The sequence below is a fragment of the Pseudocercospora fijiensis genome (genome assembly GCF_000340215.1).
Source record: "Pseudocercospora fijiensis CIRAD86 unplaced genomic scaffold MYCFIscaffold_7, whole genome shotgun sequence".
Taxonomy (NCBI): Eukaryota; Fungi; Ascomycota; class Dothideomycetes; order Mycosphaerellales; family Mycosphaerellaceae; genus Pseudocercospora; species Pseudocercospora fijiensis.
In genome coordinates, this window is record NW_006921538.1 from 2,374,307 (window position 1) to 2,393,408 (window position 19,102).

General features: G+C 43.9%; 6 protein-coding genes across 6 annotated transcripts; 4 read left to right on the forward strand and 2 right to left on the reverse strand.

The window, feature by feature from the left end:
- Positions 1-2,156: 2,156 nt before the first annotated feature.
- On the forward strand, positions 2,157-3,145 carry MYCFIDRAFT_31560 (uncharacterized protein; the record flags this gene model as incomplete). The annotated part of the gene is made up of 2 exons (XM_007930593.1): positions 2,157-2,516; positions 2,582-3,145. 2 exons carry the CDS (start codon positions 2,157-2,159, stop codon positions 3,143-3,145), a joined length of 924 nt encoding a protein of 307 aa, XP_007928784.1.
- Positions 3,146-3,270: 125 nt separating this feature from the next.
- MYCFIDRAFT_189882 (uncharacterized protein) lies at positions 3,271-3,648 on the reverse strand (the record flags this gene model as incomplete). The annotated part of the gene is made up of 3 exons (XM_007931082.1): positions 3,271-3,302; positions 3,359-3,472; positions 3,522-3,648. 3 exons carry the CDS (start codon positions 3,646-3,648, stop codon positions 3,271-3,273), a joined length of 273 nt encoding a protein of 90 aa, XP_007929273.1.
- A 185-nt stretch (positions 3,649-3,833) lies between these two features.
- MYCFIDRAFT_86837 (uncharacterized protein) lies at positions 3,834-4,665 on the forward strand. Its single transcript, XM_007931083.1, has 2 exons — positions 3,834-4,040; positions 4,095-4,665. The coding sequence occupies exons 1-2, from the start codon at positions 3,855-3,857 to the stop codon at positions 4,302-4,304; spliced, it is 396 nt and encodes a 131-aa protein (XP_007929274.1). The 5' UTR covers positions 3,834-3,854; the 3' UTR covers positions 4,305-4,665.
- A 1,145-nt stretch (positions 4,666-5,810) lies between these two features.
- Positions 5,811-7,280, forward strand: MYCFIDRAFT_56702 (uncharacterized protein). Its single transcript, XM_007930669.1, has 2 exons — positions 5,811-6,182; positions 6,239-7,280. The coding sequence occupies exons 1-2, from the start codon at positions 5,865-5,867 to the stop codon at positions 6,737-6,739; spliced, it is 819 nt and encodes a 272-aa protein (XP_007928860.1). The 5' UTR covers positions 5,811-5,864; the 3' UTR covers positions 6,740-7,280.
- Positions 6,552-7,250, reverse strand: MYCFIDRAFT_208541 (uncharacterized protein; the record flags this gene model as incomplete). Its single annotated transcript, XM_007931084.1, has 3 exons — positions 6,552-6,900; positions 6,929-7,144; positions 7,178-7,250. 3 exons carry the CDS (start codon positions 7,248-7,250, stop codon positions 6,863-6,865), a joined length of 327 nt encoding a protein of 108 aa, XP_007929275.1. The 3' UTR covers positions 6,552-6,862.
- A 304-nt stretch (positions 7,281-7,584) lies between the features above and the next one.
- On the forward strand, positions 7,585-8,299 carry MYCFIDRAFT_31034 (uncharacterized protein; the record flags this gene model as incomplete). The annotated part of the gene is made up of 2 exons (XM_007930572.1): positions 7,585-7,992; positions 8,126-8,299. 2 exons carry the CDS (start codon positions 7,585-7,587, stop codon positions 8,297-8,299), a joined length of 582 nt encoding a protein of 193 aa, XP_007928763.1.
- Between the last annotated feature and the right edge of the window lie 10,803 nt (positions 8,300-19,102).

A 19,102-nucleotide genomic window follows, 5' to 3' on the forward strand; every position in this document is an offset into this window, starting at 1 on the left:
AATCTAGCGGGATTGCGTACCGAGTTAACATTTAAAGAGCAAATACGTATATTAAGTCCCTTTATAACTTAGGTTTGAAAGGTAGCATCGACTCGACCCCCTATTTATTTGTAAGGATAACTGTTTCTACCTCTAGATAGGCTAGGGTAGGGTAAGCCTTATTACAAACATTATAGGACTAGTCAAGCTTTGCCGCTATAAAGAGAGCTATAAATAGTTTAGTGTATCCTAGGTTAGCCTTCCCTAGGGGAATCTTAACCTATTAGATACTACAAACCCTATTAAAACAAAGAACAAATTAGCCTATACAGGCACTAAAGCCGACTTGCTAACCTAACTAAAAGGAGATATCCTTTAGACGCTCTTTAAGGCTAGCAATTGTAGTAGCAATTAGGTAACTACTCGAGGGCAGGGCGTTCTTATAGTAGAATACCCTAGGTCCGCTAGTCCGAAACAGACTAACCTCTATCCGATAACTATTACAGTTAAAGTCTTTCCCTAACGCTCTCCAGGCGTCCTTAACTCGGTATAAACCGACAATAAAGCCCCCTACCTAGTATACCGCCTCCTCGATCCTACCGACTAGTACTATACTAGATCGAAAAGCCGCCTTAATAAAAGGGTATAGTCGTTTAGGCGGGTCGTCCGATAGAGCGGACAGCTACCTAATAAATAGGTGCCTTCTATTAGTATACTAATAAGCCGTATTATCTAAAAGACTACTCGAAACGTTCTTCGCCCTTATAGACGTTTTAGTAAGAGTAGCCTTTAGCTTATAAATAGCCGGTATTAGTCGGGCCGTAGTAGAGCTAGCGGCTCTAGAGGAGCTCGATCCTAAGATAGACGTCTCTAATAAGGACTACGTAACGTCCTTAATATTTAAAGAGCGACCGCGGCTCTCGGAGTAGGCCTTCTAGGGCCTATCCTTCGGTGCTTTACTCTTCTTCCTCGGTACTTCTACTTAAGGGGAGCCTACTATTAAAGGTGTAGTTCCCCTCTTTCGTCTAATTAGTAACGGCTTAAAAGCAGAAGCGTTAGGGGTTAACGGGCGCGGCGTCGGTTAGGTAGCAGCTTAATTATTAATCTCTATTTTACTAGAGATTAGTTTACTACTAGGGTAGTCGGCCGGGAGGTACTTTAGGCTCGTATACCTATTGCGTCTATATAGCCGAGTTAGAGCCTTACTATTAGAGCCTTCGGTAGCAATAGTTTTAGCTCTCTTAGTCTTATTAGCCTCCCGCTTCTCCTTCTTCTTACTCTTCCGTTCCTTCTTTGCGGTACGTTAGTCCTCGACCTTTTAGGGCTTATCGGCCTAATCCCCTAGATCTTAGCGCGCTATCCTTAGGAAACTTGCTACGAAGGCATTAGTCTCTAACTGTTTACTCGGACTTAGAGTAGCGTCTAAGTCGTTCGCGGACTTACTATTACTAGTAGTATCTAGCTAATTCTTGCGTAAGCGTCTACTAGCTTCCTTAGATAGACTAGTAACTAACAAATTTAATAAAGATTGTTAAATACTCGAAGGCGGGCGTAAAGTATAGCTAAGGCTAGGTCTTACGTTACGAGAGTATTCTATTATCTTTATTAATATAACTTTAGAGGCTTTTAGGCGATTCTACCGTCGCTAAGGGGTACTACTAACCCTAATTTCGGTACCCCTTTCGGACGCCCCTAAAAATCTCTTTACTAGGCCCCTTTCGTTATAGCCGGTATTGCCGCTACCGCCGCTATACCTGTACCGCGGAGGAGGAGAAAAGGGAAGGAGAGTAGGCCTTAAAGGGCCTCTAGACGCTCCTAAGGGCTCTAGTCTAGTAGGCTTCCGTCGGGGGGTTTATATATAAAGAGCTATTTAGCTAGCGTGTTATCCGACCCTCTTAGATAGGCCTAGAGGTTGTAAGAAGGTCCGCTGTATATCCCTTAAGTTCTCCGCGTAAAGGCGCTCTTCGTGAAACCGATTACAATAGCAGTATATGGCCTGCTATTGTCCTCTCGGCGCCACCAAATAGTGAAGAATCACTAAAGGTGCCCACCGAAGGGTTGAGCCGGCTGACCTTCCTTCCGTCATCGCTCTCCAACGAACACGGAAGGCCGAACATCAACTCAACCTAAGTTTCGCCAAACATCGACTTGGTCACAAGATAAACTGACCAGCGGAGATGTCATCAACAGCACCGCAAATTAACTCGCGAGCCCAGGCGGGCTTCGCTAATGCAAAATCCTACGACCAGCATCGCCCGACTTACTCTCCCGAACATGTCCAATATCTTCTTGAACAACTGGGTGTAGCTGACAAGAAGGGTGCAACAATTCTCGACCTAGCAGCTGGAACTGGAAAGCTCACTGAAGTTCTCGCAAGTCGAGATGAGGGCTACAAGATCGTCGCAGTGGAGCCTCACGATGACATGAGACAAGTCTTGGCGGCCAAACAACTGAAGGGAGTTGAGGTAGTAAGTGGCACGGCAGAGAATATGGAGAATGTTAGAGATGGAACCGTGGATGCTGTTGTGGTTGGACAGGTAGGTGCCCGTGGTCTCATCTTGCTAGAATGTAAGCTAAAGAATTCCTACTTCCGTCTGTTCAGGCATTTCATTGGTTCGCAACTATGTCCGCCTTGAAGGAGATACATCGTGTGCTGCAATCCCATGGCGCACTGGGCCTGATCTGGAATATCGAGGATTACAACAATTCCAAAAAGCACAAGCCTTCCTCGGCCTGGGAGCAGACGGCGAAAGACTTAACATGGCAGGTGTCTGAGGAGCTTGGCGATCAAGAGCCAAGATTCAGACATCTGCAATGGAAGAAGGTCTTCGATGAGCAGATAAAAATGACACCCCTGTCACTAATCAAGGCGAGCGATGATCAGCTGTTTAGTCTACCCATCGCTGAGTACCATGAGCCATGGCAGGTGGCGTTACCTGTAGACAAGGTCTGGGAAAGATATCGAACGCTGGGGTATATATCTGTTTTGAGAGATGAGAAGCTGGAAAAGACGAAGAAGACATTCATGGACGCTATTGGCGCACCCGATGTGGAGAGAGATGCTGGTAATGTTGTCGTTCACGGCAATACATATCTGGTCTGGACGACTAAAATTCCAGCTGAGGGACGCGAGAGCTTGACTGGGGTCGAGCGGCCTGGAACTTGATTTGGCGATGGTCAGAAACTGAGTCTCGCCATTTCATCGTGGCATATGCGTCCATAGAATTAGACCGCATCACTATGTTGCTCGGCCAGTAGTTATCTGGACACCCTACGGCATATTCTGCCCACTCATTGCGCTGCATCTGCAGAAATGTACATCACTGCATTTGGAATTAGCCTCAAGCCATGCTATGCTCATAACAGGGCCGCCGCATACCATTATTCCCTCGTATGAACGCATCTCCATAATTTCTTCTCAGCTTCCCGTCCACGAATTCTTTGCTGTCCTCCAATGCAATGTTCATATACCCGTCCACGGACTGGAGTTCGCCTATCATTGTGTCAGTATGACTGCTTGCCTTTCGCGGTGTCAAGCTGACCTTTGTATACCACTCCAGAATTAAGCTTCACCGTGACAGGCGCGCCGATGATTTCGCTCAAGAAGCCGGAAGGATCGCGAGCATCTCCACTGTCGCCATTTGGCGCTGACTCTGGCTCTGCTGACATGGTGTCGATGAGTGTGATGTCGATAACGCTGTTGCTGGTGAAGCGTTTGTTTGCCTTGACACTGCAGCCTTGGCGGAAAATATGATTGGTTCAAAACAGAGTTATGCTTTCGGCACCTCATGCCGAAGACTTCAGAAAACTTAACGATCAAGAAATCACGACCTTCTCAACTTCGTCACTGTCATCGACACTTTTCTTCAGCAAACATGAAGATCCTTACGTTGAACTTCTTGACTTGCGCGAGAAAGACATGCAAGTCGTCGCCAGCGGCGTTCCCACTGCATCCTAAGGAAGCAGAACTTGAGCAGGTCGAGCTTGAGATAAATCCGACTTTTATCAAGAACATCTTGCCAAAATTAGACTGGGAAGCCATGAAGCAGCTGACGCAGGAGGTATGATAGTGATGTGTATGCATGATTGGGAGACGCATGCTGATCTGGGTCCAGCTTGGCCTGCCAAATTTGCCCGCTGAGACCCCATCAGAGGATGAACTTGTTGGAGCAGACGGGAATCCTTCGCAGACACTCAAAGATCTTCACACGCTACTCATGGAGACGAGTGTGGCTTCTGGAAAGCTGGCTTGCGGTAACTGTGAACATGAGTATGCTGTGAAGGAAGGCATCGCGAACTTTTTGCTACCGAGCCACATGGTATGAAAGCCGACCAGCCGAAGGACATCAGACATCGGCGCAGTATTCCGAATTTTGGGCCATTGTCGATGCTGTGAAGACTTGATGCGATTACAGGCGTGGAATAACACCACACACCCCTTTTGGCGGAGGCTGTGATGAACGACGGGAGTTGTTGTCGTCGCCATGCTGAGAAGGGTGGCGTAGAGCGGCTGCCAGTGGGAAAGGCGGCAATGAGCGAGAGAGAAGCGATGCGGCAGTCACATTAAAGTAGGCGCAGATGGGCGACGCGCCGCTGCCTTCAACGAGCTCATGCCGCAGAAAGCTAAGAGTTCGATCTCGCGATCTTAGGTTTTTATCACCAATCTAGACAACCCATCCTCATTCGCATTCTTTGAGAAATTCACAACTTCTGTCGAACTTCAGCAACACCATCAATCGAGGCGACAAAGCAACATGCAGCTTATCAGCATTACGAGCTTCTGCCTTCTGGCGGGCATAATCACCTCCGCCCTAGCTGGTAACCAGAAGATGACGATGGTTCGATACTGGGTAAGTCTGGTGAATCTAACACATGCACCATATCTGAGATACTTGCTAACCTCGTACCCTTCGGTTTTCGTAGTGGGGAAATACTTGTCCAGGCTTCCTCGAAAATTGCCCAAATGATCACGCAACCTGTCCCAAACCTAAGAACGAGCAAGGCAAAGAAATCGTTACATTCCTCAGCAAAGACGAAATCAAAGCCCACACCTGCAAAGTACACCTGCCTGTCCCTTGCTCTGGACCTTGTCAACATACGCTCACAATGTATGCAGTCATAGAAGATAAGCAATGGCGAGGGCTATGGCATCTTTCATATCCCAAACTGGTACCAAGGCACCGACTATCGCGACTCTTTCACGCGCTGCAATATCACGTTCTACGATGAGAAGCATTGCAAAGGGAATGTAGTGAATAAATACACGGAGTCGCACAATCGGATGTGTTTTCAGATGGACAATTCCATGAGTGTGCACACGGACTGTCGTGCGGCGAAGAACCACAAGACCGGAGGGAAGACCGATACTGGTCCCAGTGAAGGGCACGACGGTATTGGGGAGGGTGATCATGATCGATGAGGGAGAGACGAGATTGGTCAAGCAAATGTGCTGCGAAGGAGGCCGCAGTCTTTCCTTGGTCCTAGTGCTGTATTTACACGCTCCAAAGCATGGTCCATCTCCAGCTGGGATCGAGAGTGGGAGATCTCTGCTGCTGGGGCTTGATTTTCACAATAGGAGCTAGTCTACATTATATTGCCAATACTGTTGGTCTTCCAAATACCATCTGACTCATTTTGACTGCCAAGATGATCCCAGTAATTGACCCAGGCTTGGCAAGGATCCCTCAAGAGGAAACTTCCAAATTCACGCTTGCCCACGAATCCAATTTTAGTTTGAGTTGCGGGGTCGTGGTGACTAAGCTGAACCCTGTAGCGCCTGGCCGTTTGATACATCAACTTTCCTGGACGACGTCTCACTTTCTCTCTCCGTGGTCCTGCTGCCTACTCTACTACACAAACCTCCTGGCAGAAGCCGATCAGCAATCATGTATTGGGAGTGTGACACCTGCAGTCGCGAGTTTGGCTCCGAGCAGGCATGTAAACAGCACATGAACGCTCTCGGCCATTGGGGACAGCGATTTGAGTGTCAGACTTGCAGTTTCTCGTCGCTGCAAGAGTGGCGGACGGACGATCACATGGATACATGTGACCATTGGCAACCACAATTTGAGTGTGAGGCGTGCACTCGACGCTTCTGGAGTAATGCCGAAGCAATCTCGCACATGAATACTACCAGCCACTGGAGAAAGCATTGGTGCGAGGATTGCGAGCGAGGATTCCAGAACGCAAACAATTTACAACAGGTAGGCTAGCTCCATCTGATCAGACAAGAACAGTCATTGACACTCGCATGGCACAGCATTTGCGTGGCGCCACACATCGAGCTGGAAGCATCTCTTGTCCCTTCTGCAAGAAGCCTCATACTACCGCGAGCGGCGTGGCACACCATGTCGAGACAGGATCTTGCCCAAAAGCACGCAATCTGAATCGCGAGACGGTTTACAACATCATCAATTCGAGGGACACCACCGGCTTGATCACCAACAAGCAGCTGACATGGCGCTCCGAAGAAAACAACGATTACGTTGCAAACGATGCTTGCTGGAACGGCTACGCGTACGAGTGCTACTTGTGCCACAGAGACTTCGCTTCCCTGAACTCATTGAATCAGCACCTCAGCTCGCCACTCCACAAGCAGAAGGTCTATCACTGCTTTGGCAGGAAGTGCGGAAAGCAATTCTCTGCCATAGCACAGCTATTCAACCATCTTGAGAGCGAGAGCTGCGGGGCTACGAGGTTCAATCAAGTTCAGAAAGGTGTGGCAGGTATTCTGAGTGGACGAAGAATGATTGCGTTCTAGATGAAACCAAGCACTGGAGCCAATTTTTCCACCTGGAGCAGCCTGGAATCCTGCATCATCCGCTCCTCACTATAGCTAAAGATATGGCGACCGCCTGAACTTGATATCATCCTTTCTGATCGATCAATGCTTCCGTGTAGCTAGTGCTTTGAGGTACGAGACTGCCGCGGAGACCGCTCAGAGGGCCACTATCTCCGCCGCCGCTGCCTCCGCCAAGAGGATTAGCACAATCGAGGGCATTCGTGGCGCGGAGAAGATTTGAGGCCAGTGAGTCCCCAGGGCCGGACGATGACCCTCCCAATGGAGCTGGCGAAAGTCCTTTGGTTGCACCAGTACTCGCTGGTCCTGAGCTAGCACCGCTGGCATGGCTTGCTGCACATTGGTCCTTAAGATCCTGCATAGTTTCTTGAACAATTTGGTCCTGCGGCCTTGTGTCACCGGCTGCCCGTGCATTGGTGGCATGCTGCTCCGCTGCATCTTGCCTGGAAGGAAAAAGTGGAGCGGTCAGCATATAGTTCGGACACCGAGGCAACATTCAATTAATATTTCTCTTCCCATGTGTATTTCTTGCGCTGTGGCGACAATGCTCAGGATCTCAAGAAACAGCTGGCTGACATGGGAAACCAACTCGACATTCACCTACTTCGTTCCGGGCATCATGTGAGAGGCCAAGCTTCGGATCTTCGCGGAGCCCCGCAAAATAGTGCATACCACGTCGTGAGGCTATCCGATATATGTTGATGAGAGACATCCTCATGTTCGGTACGATTTAATAGCAGTCAAGCTTTCTTTCGATCAGACTTCCCGACGAACCTCTTCACTCAACACCACTCCTACCATCCACCATGCGTTTCGGCACATTGCTCGTGAGCAGCTTGCTCACCATCGCCTCAGCCATCCCACCAGCTACTATCGAGAAACGAGACGCCGCCAGCATCCCCAGCGCCGTCAAAACCCTCCAATCCAAACTCACCACCCTCAACAGCACCGTGACTTCCTTCCACCAAGGCGACCTCGACGGCTTACTCAAAGTCCTGAAAATCCAACTACAATCCACCGACGTGGGCAACGCAGTCAAGTCCGCAACTTCGACCGCTCAAGCATCCCAACCTATCCCGGCAGATAATTCCACCAGCACCCTGAACAACCAGGTCGCGGCTGCTGTGCTAGCGCTCAAGGATAGCTTGCAATCTTTCCTTACAAACCCGCAATCGAAGAAATCTGCGTTTGATAGCGTTGTTGCGATCATCTCGGTTTCGCAGCAGATTATTCTAAGCAGACTTTGAGACGGAGCAGAAGGTATGTGAGAAAAAAAAAACTTGAAAATTTCTTGCCGAAATATCGTTTAATGACTTTTTTTTTCTTCTCTCTTTCTTTCTGTTCCAGGGTTACAGCGATGAGCTCGGTACTGCTATTACTGCCAAACTTGCGTCGCCATATAAGGAATTTGGACCACTCATTGCTCGTCAGATCGATGGGGATTTTGACCAGGCGATCCAGACGTTTTCGCAGCGCGGTGGTGTGATTTCGCTTCCAGCTCTGCCGATCAAGAAGGAATAAGTTCGAGTTCGAGATAAAAGATATATAGACACGAGGGAAATGGATGATGAGAAGCACGCATTTTGTCGTCTCGATTTATGTACAATGTGTGCTGCTGAGTCCCGGTCACATCTTCCAAAGTGTTTGCTAGAGGTCCCGCGACAGCACGGAAGCTTGGGGTGCCATCTCTAGTGCAGCCAACAGGTATCTGTATACTGGCACCTCGCCAAATCTCGCTTAAGTCGGTCCGTAGAGAATCCGAAATTGATAACGTTTCTGTGTTCCCGCCAAGACCCACGAATTTGCACGCGTTCGAGGCATAATTTTGGGCTTTCCAGAACGTCCAGTACTTTATCGCCTCTACCACTTTAGCAATATCGCTACAATAGTAGAACTAGAACTAGCGCCTACTAATAGCTACACTAACTTTAAGGCTCTTCGAGAAGCGCTATTCTTCGCCGAGAAGGATATTCTATTACCGTACGACGATTTCCTAGCTAGCATAAAGCCTACACCTAATATATATAGTTATAATAAGGTTACTAACGTAAAGGTAGATCGTACTAGTAGCAGGTTTATTTCTAAGGCATACTATCGTTATATTAAGTCGAAACGGACGGCAGTAGGTATAAAGAAGAGTATAGAAGGTACTACTAGTAGCTATTATAAACCCGAGTTTGCTGCTAACGACTATTACAAGGTTAGCCTAGTAGTAGACATATATTAAGATAGTAAGCAGGGCTCTTTTATTAATATTGTTATTAAGCGCTCCGATTATCGCTACTAGTATACCTATACCCTCTAATAATACGATATACGGCGGTCGAATGCCTATCTTAAAGAAACAGGCTAGAAGTTGCTAGATTAGTTACTACGGACGAGTCGAGTAAAGGATTTCCTTACTAATAACTACGCTAATATTAGTAGAAAGTCGACTAGCTATTAAACGCTATATAACCTTAGCCGCTAGTCGCTACATTATTACCGTAATAAGCGGTACGTTATACCTAGCAAGAGCGCTATTATATAGCAAGTTTAAGAGGCGGAAGAGCGTACGATCAATCGTAGCTATCGGTACTAGGTCTTCTACGTACCGACTTCTAAAGGGCTTAAATATAGCATTGTCTATGCGACTAAGAAGGGCATTAAACTACTAAAGAGATATAGCTAGTTCTTATCGCAAGACGCTATATACGATACTAACAATGCCGGCTTCTTCTTAGTTAACCTCTTCGTACGAGATAAAGCTAATAACTAGCTTCCTATTGCCTATATACTAGTTAAGAGTTAGTATACTATCGTTCTTGCGACTAGCTTCTAGCACTTGTCTTCGTAGGCCGATTATAAGAAGCCTAGTAGTTAGCACCTCCGATAGACTATTACTAATAACTCTATAAGCGAACAAGCTGCTTTCTAGATTGCTTTTAATAGTAATATTACGATATTCCTTTGCTAGCGCTATATCGTCGAGATAATAAGGAAGAAGTTTAGTATTAAACGTAGTTATAAAAAGACGCAAGAGGCTCTATTTAGCGCTCTATACTTTGCGGAAGATCGTAAAGAGGCTACTTAATAGATATAGGCTATAGAGGTCTCGCTACTAGGTAGACGACAGGACCTATTATTCGCCTACTTCTAACGAGAGTAGACTATTTAGTATACCGAGCTCTAGTATATATACGCACGCCGGGGCAATCTACGCGTTTTATAGGTAAATATAGCTATTTAGTCCTATTATAGTATATTAGGTAGAGCTAATTTACCTCGAAGGATCGTACGACTAGCTATATCGAGGGCTACTATGCCTATTATAAGCGCGGTAACGAGACGATAATCTATAACTAGTTACTCGTAGGCGCCCTTATATACTCCCTTAATATTAACGATTACTAGTATTATAATACCGACGATAGCGAAGCCTCTATGCTTTAATTGCCTCTCTTCTGTAACCTTAGCTATTCGAGGCTTTAAGAACTACCCTACTTCCTATAGAAGAAGATTGCTAAGCAGTATAATATCGCACGCTCTCGCCTTAAGCGAGGTGCTATTACTTAGTTACAGCCTAAATCTACAGTCGACGGAGAGACGCCTTCGGAGTGCCCTTGCCTATTCTTCCTTAGCTAGTACTAGCCCTATAACTATATACTGTTTAATAGCGAGTTTAAGGACAATTAGCTATTACAGAAGCAGGTTAATAAGTATATTAACCGCTAGAAGTTAATAGATAGCGGATAAGGCTTAAATAACGCTTCTACGGTCTATAAGGACTAGTTTAATAGCAACTGTATACCTATCGACGACCTTATTATATAGGACAAGCTAGAAGGGGCTAGCAACGGCGTATTAGAGTGTAACTACTATATTCTCCTTTATAACATTATTAACAACTTTAAGGAAGACTTCTACTGTCTAGTAAGAGCGGCGCAGTTAATAAACGACCTCTCGAAGAAGGACTATAATAACTACATTTAGTACCTCTATAAGCACTATTCGAAGGTCGTCGGTAAGGCCGTTTAGCAGTTATTAATTAAATAGTAGCTCGAGAATGTAAACTTAGCCGACAATAATAATAACCTATAGGCGCAAATTAACTAGACATGCGATAACTTCCTTAATAGCGACATAGTTAACGACGACAATATCGACGAGCAGGTTCTTAGCTTAATAGCTAATCTAGTAGAAGCTACTTATATAAGTAAGACTAGGCTTAGTACGTAGGCGCCGCCGCTGCTATTATTCTTATTATAACCCTTTATTACGACTTAGCGTACTACGCGCGTATTAGACAGCTTCTAGTTAACCGCCGGCGGCAACGTAGAATATATTAGTCTATATACGTTAAAAAGTAAAGACTACTTATTAATACGATACCTAGCGCAAATACTACCTTCTACGCTATTCGCACCTTCTATACCGAGCTATTTGCGATATAATACTACTATCGACACTACGAGCGATAGCTAGTCCGAGAACCTTCCGTAGAATATACTAATTCGACTACCGCCTAACGCAGACGTATAATAGTAGAACCGCCGCTTTAATCTATACTATAATCTATAGATAGGCGCGTAAGAGCACTACGATAGACAGCTACTATAGGCGCTAACTAATAAGGCATTAGAAGAGTAGGTAGAGCGAGTGCGACAATAGCGATAGCGATAGTAAGGTAGCTAGATAGCAATAGCGATAGCAAGGCAGATAGATAGACAAGTAAGAGCGCGTTAATAATACCTATATTTTGCTATACTATTAATGCCTTACTAATACTTTAGCTTTATTTTGAACTAGTACCGGCGGCGGCGATAGTAGGTGCTAGCGGTACTAGCGGTACTAGCGGTGCTACGCTATTCCTAAAGAAGAGCTAGAAATAGGTACGTTTCGTTATAATTATTAGGAAACGCGTACTTCCGAAGGAACGTACGGCCTTAGCGGTACTAGAATATAGACACCCCTACTCCGCCGATAGGCACTCTACCGAGCGAGGGCTTAAATCCGTATATTCCTATTACGGAACAAGGAAGTAACAGTCTAGGGGTTAGCTAACTAATAGAGCGACGGCTCTACCTTTATAATTAGCCTTCCTCCTTTATATAATTATCTTTAATCTTAACTTTATAACAATTAGTAGTACTACTTGTACTAAACCCTCGCGCTACTAGGAGTTATTTAAGACGCTACTAGGACGAGGTAACTAGATCGGGGCTAATCCGACTAAGAGCCTAACTACTTCCCCTTACTACTTTATTACGACTATATATATAGAGTAACGTATATCTATATAAGCCCTATAGACGACGACTACGCTTTCGCTATATATACGCGAACTAACCGGATTACTAACACGGAGGTTAGGTCTTATCTAGGACCCTTTCTATAGGACTTCTAGGCGATAGAGACCTATTCCCCTAAGTAGCTCGACTTACTAGTATACCGATAGCCTACGTAGAACTCGTTCCTATAGTTCTATAGGAGAAGATATAGGCTAAATTTACTATCTACGACTGCTTCTACTTTAGCTAGTAGGTCTAGAAGGCACTTATCCGTAAAGGGGAAGTTACTTTCTAAATTAAGAGTAGCTACGTCTAGATCGCTATAGCAGTTATAATAGCCCCTATAGTAATCGCTAGACGTAATAATAACAACCTCTACTATAAGTATACGACCTTCGACCGCGTTAACGGCTCGACCTATAATAGTAACTACTTAGGCAACGAGCGTCTAGCCTCCTACTATAGCGGAATAAAGAGAGGCTATCTCTACGGAAATAATAGCCGCTATTTAGGCGGTAGTAGTATAAGCACTAGCAAGCTAGACACCGGGAGTAGTACCTACTATAGGTAACGGAAATAGAAACAGTACGCCTATCTTTAACGAGGCTAGCAACCTAGACCGAATACGGGACTAGGAAATTAGCTTCTTCTAGCCCGACTTACTAAAGGGAGAGGACGACCCGATAGTTATAGGATCTAATACCTTCTTCCGAGATATTAATATCTTTATTAAACGACTTAAGGATATTATAGCGTATCGTAGCAACGATCGAGTTAAGTCTAGAATCCCCGTACTACTATAAGGAACGGCCTTAACCTAGTATACTAATACGCTAGACAATCTAGCGAAATAAGGCCTTCGCTACGTACTAGGTCTAGACTACTAGTTTATAACGCTACGAGAAAACTTCTAGACGCTACTATCTAAGTCCCTTAGCGAGCTAACGCGGCTTAAGTATACGTTATCTAACGTAGGTAACCGACGTAGTACCGATACCTACCTTAGCGAGGTAATACGCTATATACGCAACGCCGGCCTAGTTAATAAGAGCTAGTAGCTAACGTATATATAGAATAGCATCGATGTAGAGCTACGACGTAGCATTCGGCTACTAAGAGAAGAGGATACGATTATATTATTTAGATAGAGGCTTAAAGAGGAGCAACTAGCGTAGGTTAAACTAGTACGACGACTAAACCGCCGCAATACAACTGCTATTACCGGTTCTTTATCGAGACTATTCCCTACCCGCTTAGCGGGTAAGTAACTGTAGCGTAATCGAGACTAGGACTTCCGACCGAGCCGTTAATAGACGGATCGATAGGAAGGCTCTAGGAAGCCTTAGACTAACTCTATACGTTCTTTATAGCCGCCGCCGCCTCGCTACAACTAAGGTCGAAGCGACTAACGCTTTTAGAAGCCTTAAGACCGTTAAGAATTAGTAAGCGACAAGTTATAATTAAGGGGCGCTAAGAAGACCTTTAATAAGGCTAAGCCTTAGCTTATAAAGCCCTTCGCTTAGTGTAAGAAGTAGGACTCTTATTAGGTCGATAAGGAGCTAGAGTTAGAGGGCGAGGAATAGTAGGATACTAACTACGTCGACTCTAACGAGTACTTATCTAATAAAGGAGGCGACGACGATACTAATATAGACGCTAATATAGTAGATATCTTCGATATAGGATACCTAAGTCTAGAACCTAAATATACCTATACTATATACCGTTAGGAGTTTAAAACGTCTAACTAGCTCTATTCGCACTTACGGATAGAATACTATAAAGGACAGGGATAAAAATCCTAGTAGCTACTAGATCCGATAAGCTAACGGGTATAACTACTAGATACGTAATAGTATTAGCTTAGATAAACAATATAGCAACAGAAATATACCTAGATAGTAGTAACCTAATTACTCTTATAGATCGAATATTAGCCTAATAGCGATACCCTAATAGAGTTCCTTTAAAGGTAACGCGCCTATAGCGGATCCGAGGAGTAGGTAATAAGATTACGAGCCTATCTAACAAGATGCCTATTAATATAGTTTTTAACAACAGGGTTACGATATCGATAAGAGTATATTTAATTAATAAGCTGCCGGCTAGGGTACTATTAGGAACGCGCCTTATAGAAAAAGAGAAGTTAGTTTTATCTTTTGCTAATAAGTAAATGCAATTCCCTAATAGTACCGCAGTAACGATAAATATTACTTAGAAGGGACGAGCCCGAGTGTTACTATACTTTATAGTAACTACTAAATAAGAAGAAGACGACGAGTCGCCGCCGCTAGCGTAACTAGGAGCAAAGGAGAAGCTAGGCCTAATAGGCGCTATACTATATAGCGATAACGAAACGAGAGCTAAATACAACGCCTTACTAGAGAAATATAAGCAGTTGTTTATTAATAATAGCCGTTTCGCTAAGGTTCCTAAAGAAGACTAGATAACGATTCCCCTAGTTAGCGATTAGAAGGCAGCTAGCGCTAAATTAGTATATAAGGTATACCTTATAGGCCTAAAGGAACGAGAAATTATCGATAGCGTTTACGATAAGCTATACGACTAAGGACGGATGTCCTAGACAAAGGAACTAACGCCTTTTAGGTTCCCTACGTTCGTAGTCTAGAAGGAATTAAAGAACGGCCGTAAGGGTAGAGCGGTTGTCGATATCCGCGGACTTAATCGTATTACGATAACGGACGCCTACCCGATACTACTATAGGGCGACGTTTTAGCCGCTATCTAAGGCGCTAAATATATCTCTATAATCGATATAAAGTCTTTCTTCTACTAATAGTTAGTAAAAGCAGAAAACCGACATAAGCTCTTAGTAGTCTCCTATAGAGGCTAGGAAATGTATAACGTCGCCGTAACAGGCTATAAGAACGCGCCGCCCTATATATAGCGACAAATTAATAGGATCCTACGAACGGAAGGACTTAACAGGTTCGCTAAGGCCTTTATTAACGATATCGTAATTTATAGCAAGACGCTAGAGGAATACCTACGCTATCTCGACTAGGTATTTAATGCCTTAAACCGATACTAGCTAACTGTAGCACCCGAAAAGGCTTCTATCGGGTACCTATCGATCTAGCTACTAGGATAACGAGTCGACGCCTTAGGTACTACGACGCCGGCTAACAAACTAGCGGCTATTGCTAAGCTTAAGTTTCTACGAACGCTAAAGGACCTAGAGCATTATCTTAGATTAACTAGATAGCTAAGAATATATATTAAGTACTACGCTTAACTAGCGGAACCGCTCTAGAAGATTAAGACTAAGAGACTAAAGGGTGTACCTGCTACTAGCTAGGCACGTCGATATTATATAGCGACGATACTAATCGAGGAAACGGAGGAACGACTAGCTGCGTTTTAAGCCCTACAAGAGGCCTTTACTAAACTAACGATACTATATTATTTCGCGAGAAATCGACCGCTATATATATATCGACGTATCTAAGAAACGAGGCTTTAGAGCGATAGTAGCCTACGTCGAGGGCGACGCTATTACTAAAAATCCTAGTAGGACGAAAACGCAACTAATTTTGTTTTTATTAAAAACCCTTTCTAGTATAGAGCGACGGTACTAGCTAACCGAATTAGAGATCGCCTACCTAGTATAAACGATTAAACGCGTACGATAGATAGTCGAGGTATACGAGTCGGTAGTAACCGCACTTACAGATTATACGGTAACGCTAGGAATCGTAAGCTAGACTACCTTAACTTCGTTATTAGTTAATAAGCTTAATAACCGACTAACGAGATCGTCGCAATATCTTTCCCTTTTTCTACTAAAAGACGGAAACTAATACTACTACTACTACTAGTAGTAATAGTATAGGCAACCGAGGGTAATATAACCTATAGCAATATAGGCAGCTATATTTAGTATAATAGGATAACGAGACTGTCGCTTAGACTAGTAACTAGAGCCCTATAACATAGGCATTATAGAAGTATAACATAAACAATGTGCTATACGAGGTTAATAATCTATCTACTATGCCGAAGGAGGCCTCTTATATAGGCTCAAACTTAGCCTATAGGTATAGGGCCGGTTACTAGCTAATATCCCTCCCTTTCTTCGTATCTAACTAGACACGTATTACAATACGCGCTTAAAACAAACAGTTATATAGTAACCTTAGGCATCTAAGCTAAGGCTATTTTTTAGAGACTCTATAATAACACCCCCGGGGTAGTATTGTTCCTAGATTCTATTAATATATAAAAACAACTTCCTAAGCAACTAATCTACTACGCCTTACTGTTGCTTTAATGTACTGTAATCCTTACTAGTAATAACCTTATTAGCTAGTCGATTCTCCTAAACTCCTCTATAGGTATTAAAGCTATTAGCACCGAAGTACTCGGCCTCGTAGTAAGCCTAATTAACGAGGAGGTTAGTAGCCTTGTCCTACGTAGCGTTCTCCTACTCGAGTAGATATTCCCTAAGCTCCTCCTTACTAAACTAGAGTATTTATTTAACTTCGTTCTAAATAACGTAACTTAACTAAGGGATTCTACTAACTAGGGCATCGGAAATGTAACTAAGGCCTTCGACTAAGATAGCTATAGGGAAGGCGAATAGTACGAAGGTATTCGAACCTAGAAGAGCGGTTAGATTGCGGTACGCCTTAGCAACCTTAGAGATAGTTAAGTTATCGTAGCCTTTAATCTTAGTACCGTCGATAACGCGAGAGTAGCCTAGGTCGATTAATATACGGTCGCTCTTAGCCTTTAGATTACTATATAGAAGGTATAGTATCTAAATAGAGACTTCGTACTCCTTTAGAGGGTTAAGGATCTACTAAGCTGCCTCGCCTTCGTTAGGCTAACTATCGAATATATGCTCGAGGTTGTTATCGGTAAGGTACTTATTAGTAAGCTTGCCGATCTTACTTAGTAGAACTAGGTTACGGCCTATAAGTTTCTTAACCTAGTTGTCGAAGACCTCTAGTTCGTATATACCCTTAATAATAGTTAAATAGGCGGTCTTATCTTTAGATATAAGGGAAACCTTAATACGTAGATAGCTAGTACCCTTACTAGCTACGAGCTTAACTACGTCTTATCTAAGACGAGAAGTCTCCTTAGTAGGGCAGTTCTTATAACCGCCTTTACCTACCTTAAAGTACTTAGTAGGCTTAGGGACGGAGATAAGCTCGTATAGGTAATTAGGTCGAAGGGCAACGGCTAAGAGCTATAAGGCGGGATGCTAACGGACGATTTAGTTGCTTACTCTATAGGTTTAAAGAGTATTATAGCCTTCCTACTTAGACTTAGGCAGCTTACGTATATACTAAAAGTATATACGAAATTCCTCCTATATTAGGTCGACGATAGGAGAAAGGTGCGCTCTACGAGGCGATTGTATCTAACTAAAGACTCGAGGGAAGATAGTATTGCTAGTCTAGCGAAAGCGGTCGAAGGAGGTGCCTTAGCTAAGAATACTAGCGATTAACTTGTACCGACGATTAGTTAGCGTAAGATCGCGAGTAATAGCGCTAGTAGGGTTAAATGCGTAGAGTCTTAAGGAGGTTAGCGCGGCAGTAGGACGTCTAGGAAACTAGTTAGTATAGTTAGTCTTAAGGGTAGTAAAGGCATCCTAATTAGCAATCTCGCGTCTAATCTTTAATAGGCGGCTAATAAGAATACTCGTCTTAGCACTAGCGTAGAGACTATAGACCTTAGCGGCCTTCTTAATATAGTTAGTATATATAGTAAACCGCTCCTTACCTAGCTTACTAAGGTCGTCGAGCTATTAATAGATAGATAAGGCAGTAGGAGCTTTGCCTATATCGGCCTTAGGAACTATATCGATCTTAGTAATAAGGTACGTAATAGAGTCGCCCTTGCAAGAACTATAGATATTCTTAGTTAATAGGATCGGCGAGAGGTGTTAGGGCTAAAGAGGCTACACGTAGTTAGTACGCAACTAGGCCAAGTAAAGCCAGGGTCCTAGTGCCTTAGGTAGGGCTTAGCGCTTAGCGTTAGGCTAACTCTCCTACCTTCCTCCCTCTTCTCCTAGATCTCTATCGAATACTAAACTAATTCACTACTACCCTATCTACCTGCTAATATAACCCTTCTTATACAGTATTCGATCCACCCTTTAAGGGTAGTAGCTAGACAGTCCTCATTTTAAGCTTTTAGCGGTATAGCTACGAAAACTATTAATTTAATTATATTACGCCCGAAGAACGGGACCTATACGTACTATTCTATTAAAACAACCGTACCAATTATTAAGCAAGGCCTTCTATACGGCCTATTATACCAAGTTAAGTGTACTAGGCCGATATCTACTAATTCCGCTATATCCGTATCTTAGGGGCTAATAATACATTATTAGTGTCGCCCCTTATAATAGCCGGTTTATTACGAAACAACAACCGTGCTGCTACTAGTAGCGCTAGCAACGACAACGCTAGCGGCACAGTGTCTACTAAAGCGCCTCCTACTAAAGTGCCTGCCGAAGTGCCTCCTGCTAAGGTGCCTGCTAAAGAGCCTACTAGAGGGCCTACTAAAGAACCTATAATCGAAAGGGATAACCTATCGTTGCCCGTTAACGACATTCTTAGCAATATTATTAACCGTCGATATAGCTAACTAGCCTTTAGGCCCTAACTAGTAGCGAGACTTTAAGGAGCTACTTAAAACAGGCTTACTGCCTTGCGCTAAGAACAATAGCTAAAGGATAATCTCCTCGAAATTCGCCGCCTATAAGAAGCCCTAGCAACTAATACTTAACTAATAGTAGGGCCTTCCTCTCTATCTGTTTTAGTCTAAAAGAAGGATGCTAAACTTAAGGACTGTACCGTATTTAATAGCTCTAGTCGGAAACAATACAACGACTATATTCGTAACTGTAAGCTTAACTAACGAAACGCACTAAGGGCTCTACTAAATGACTATTTACTAGTCGTCTATGCTATGCAGTATATTAACGGCGACCTAAAACGCACCTAGGATAACTATTTCGACTCCCTTAATAACTAGACTGCTATTTAGTAGCAGACCTACAAAACTATTATGCTAG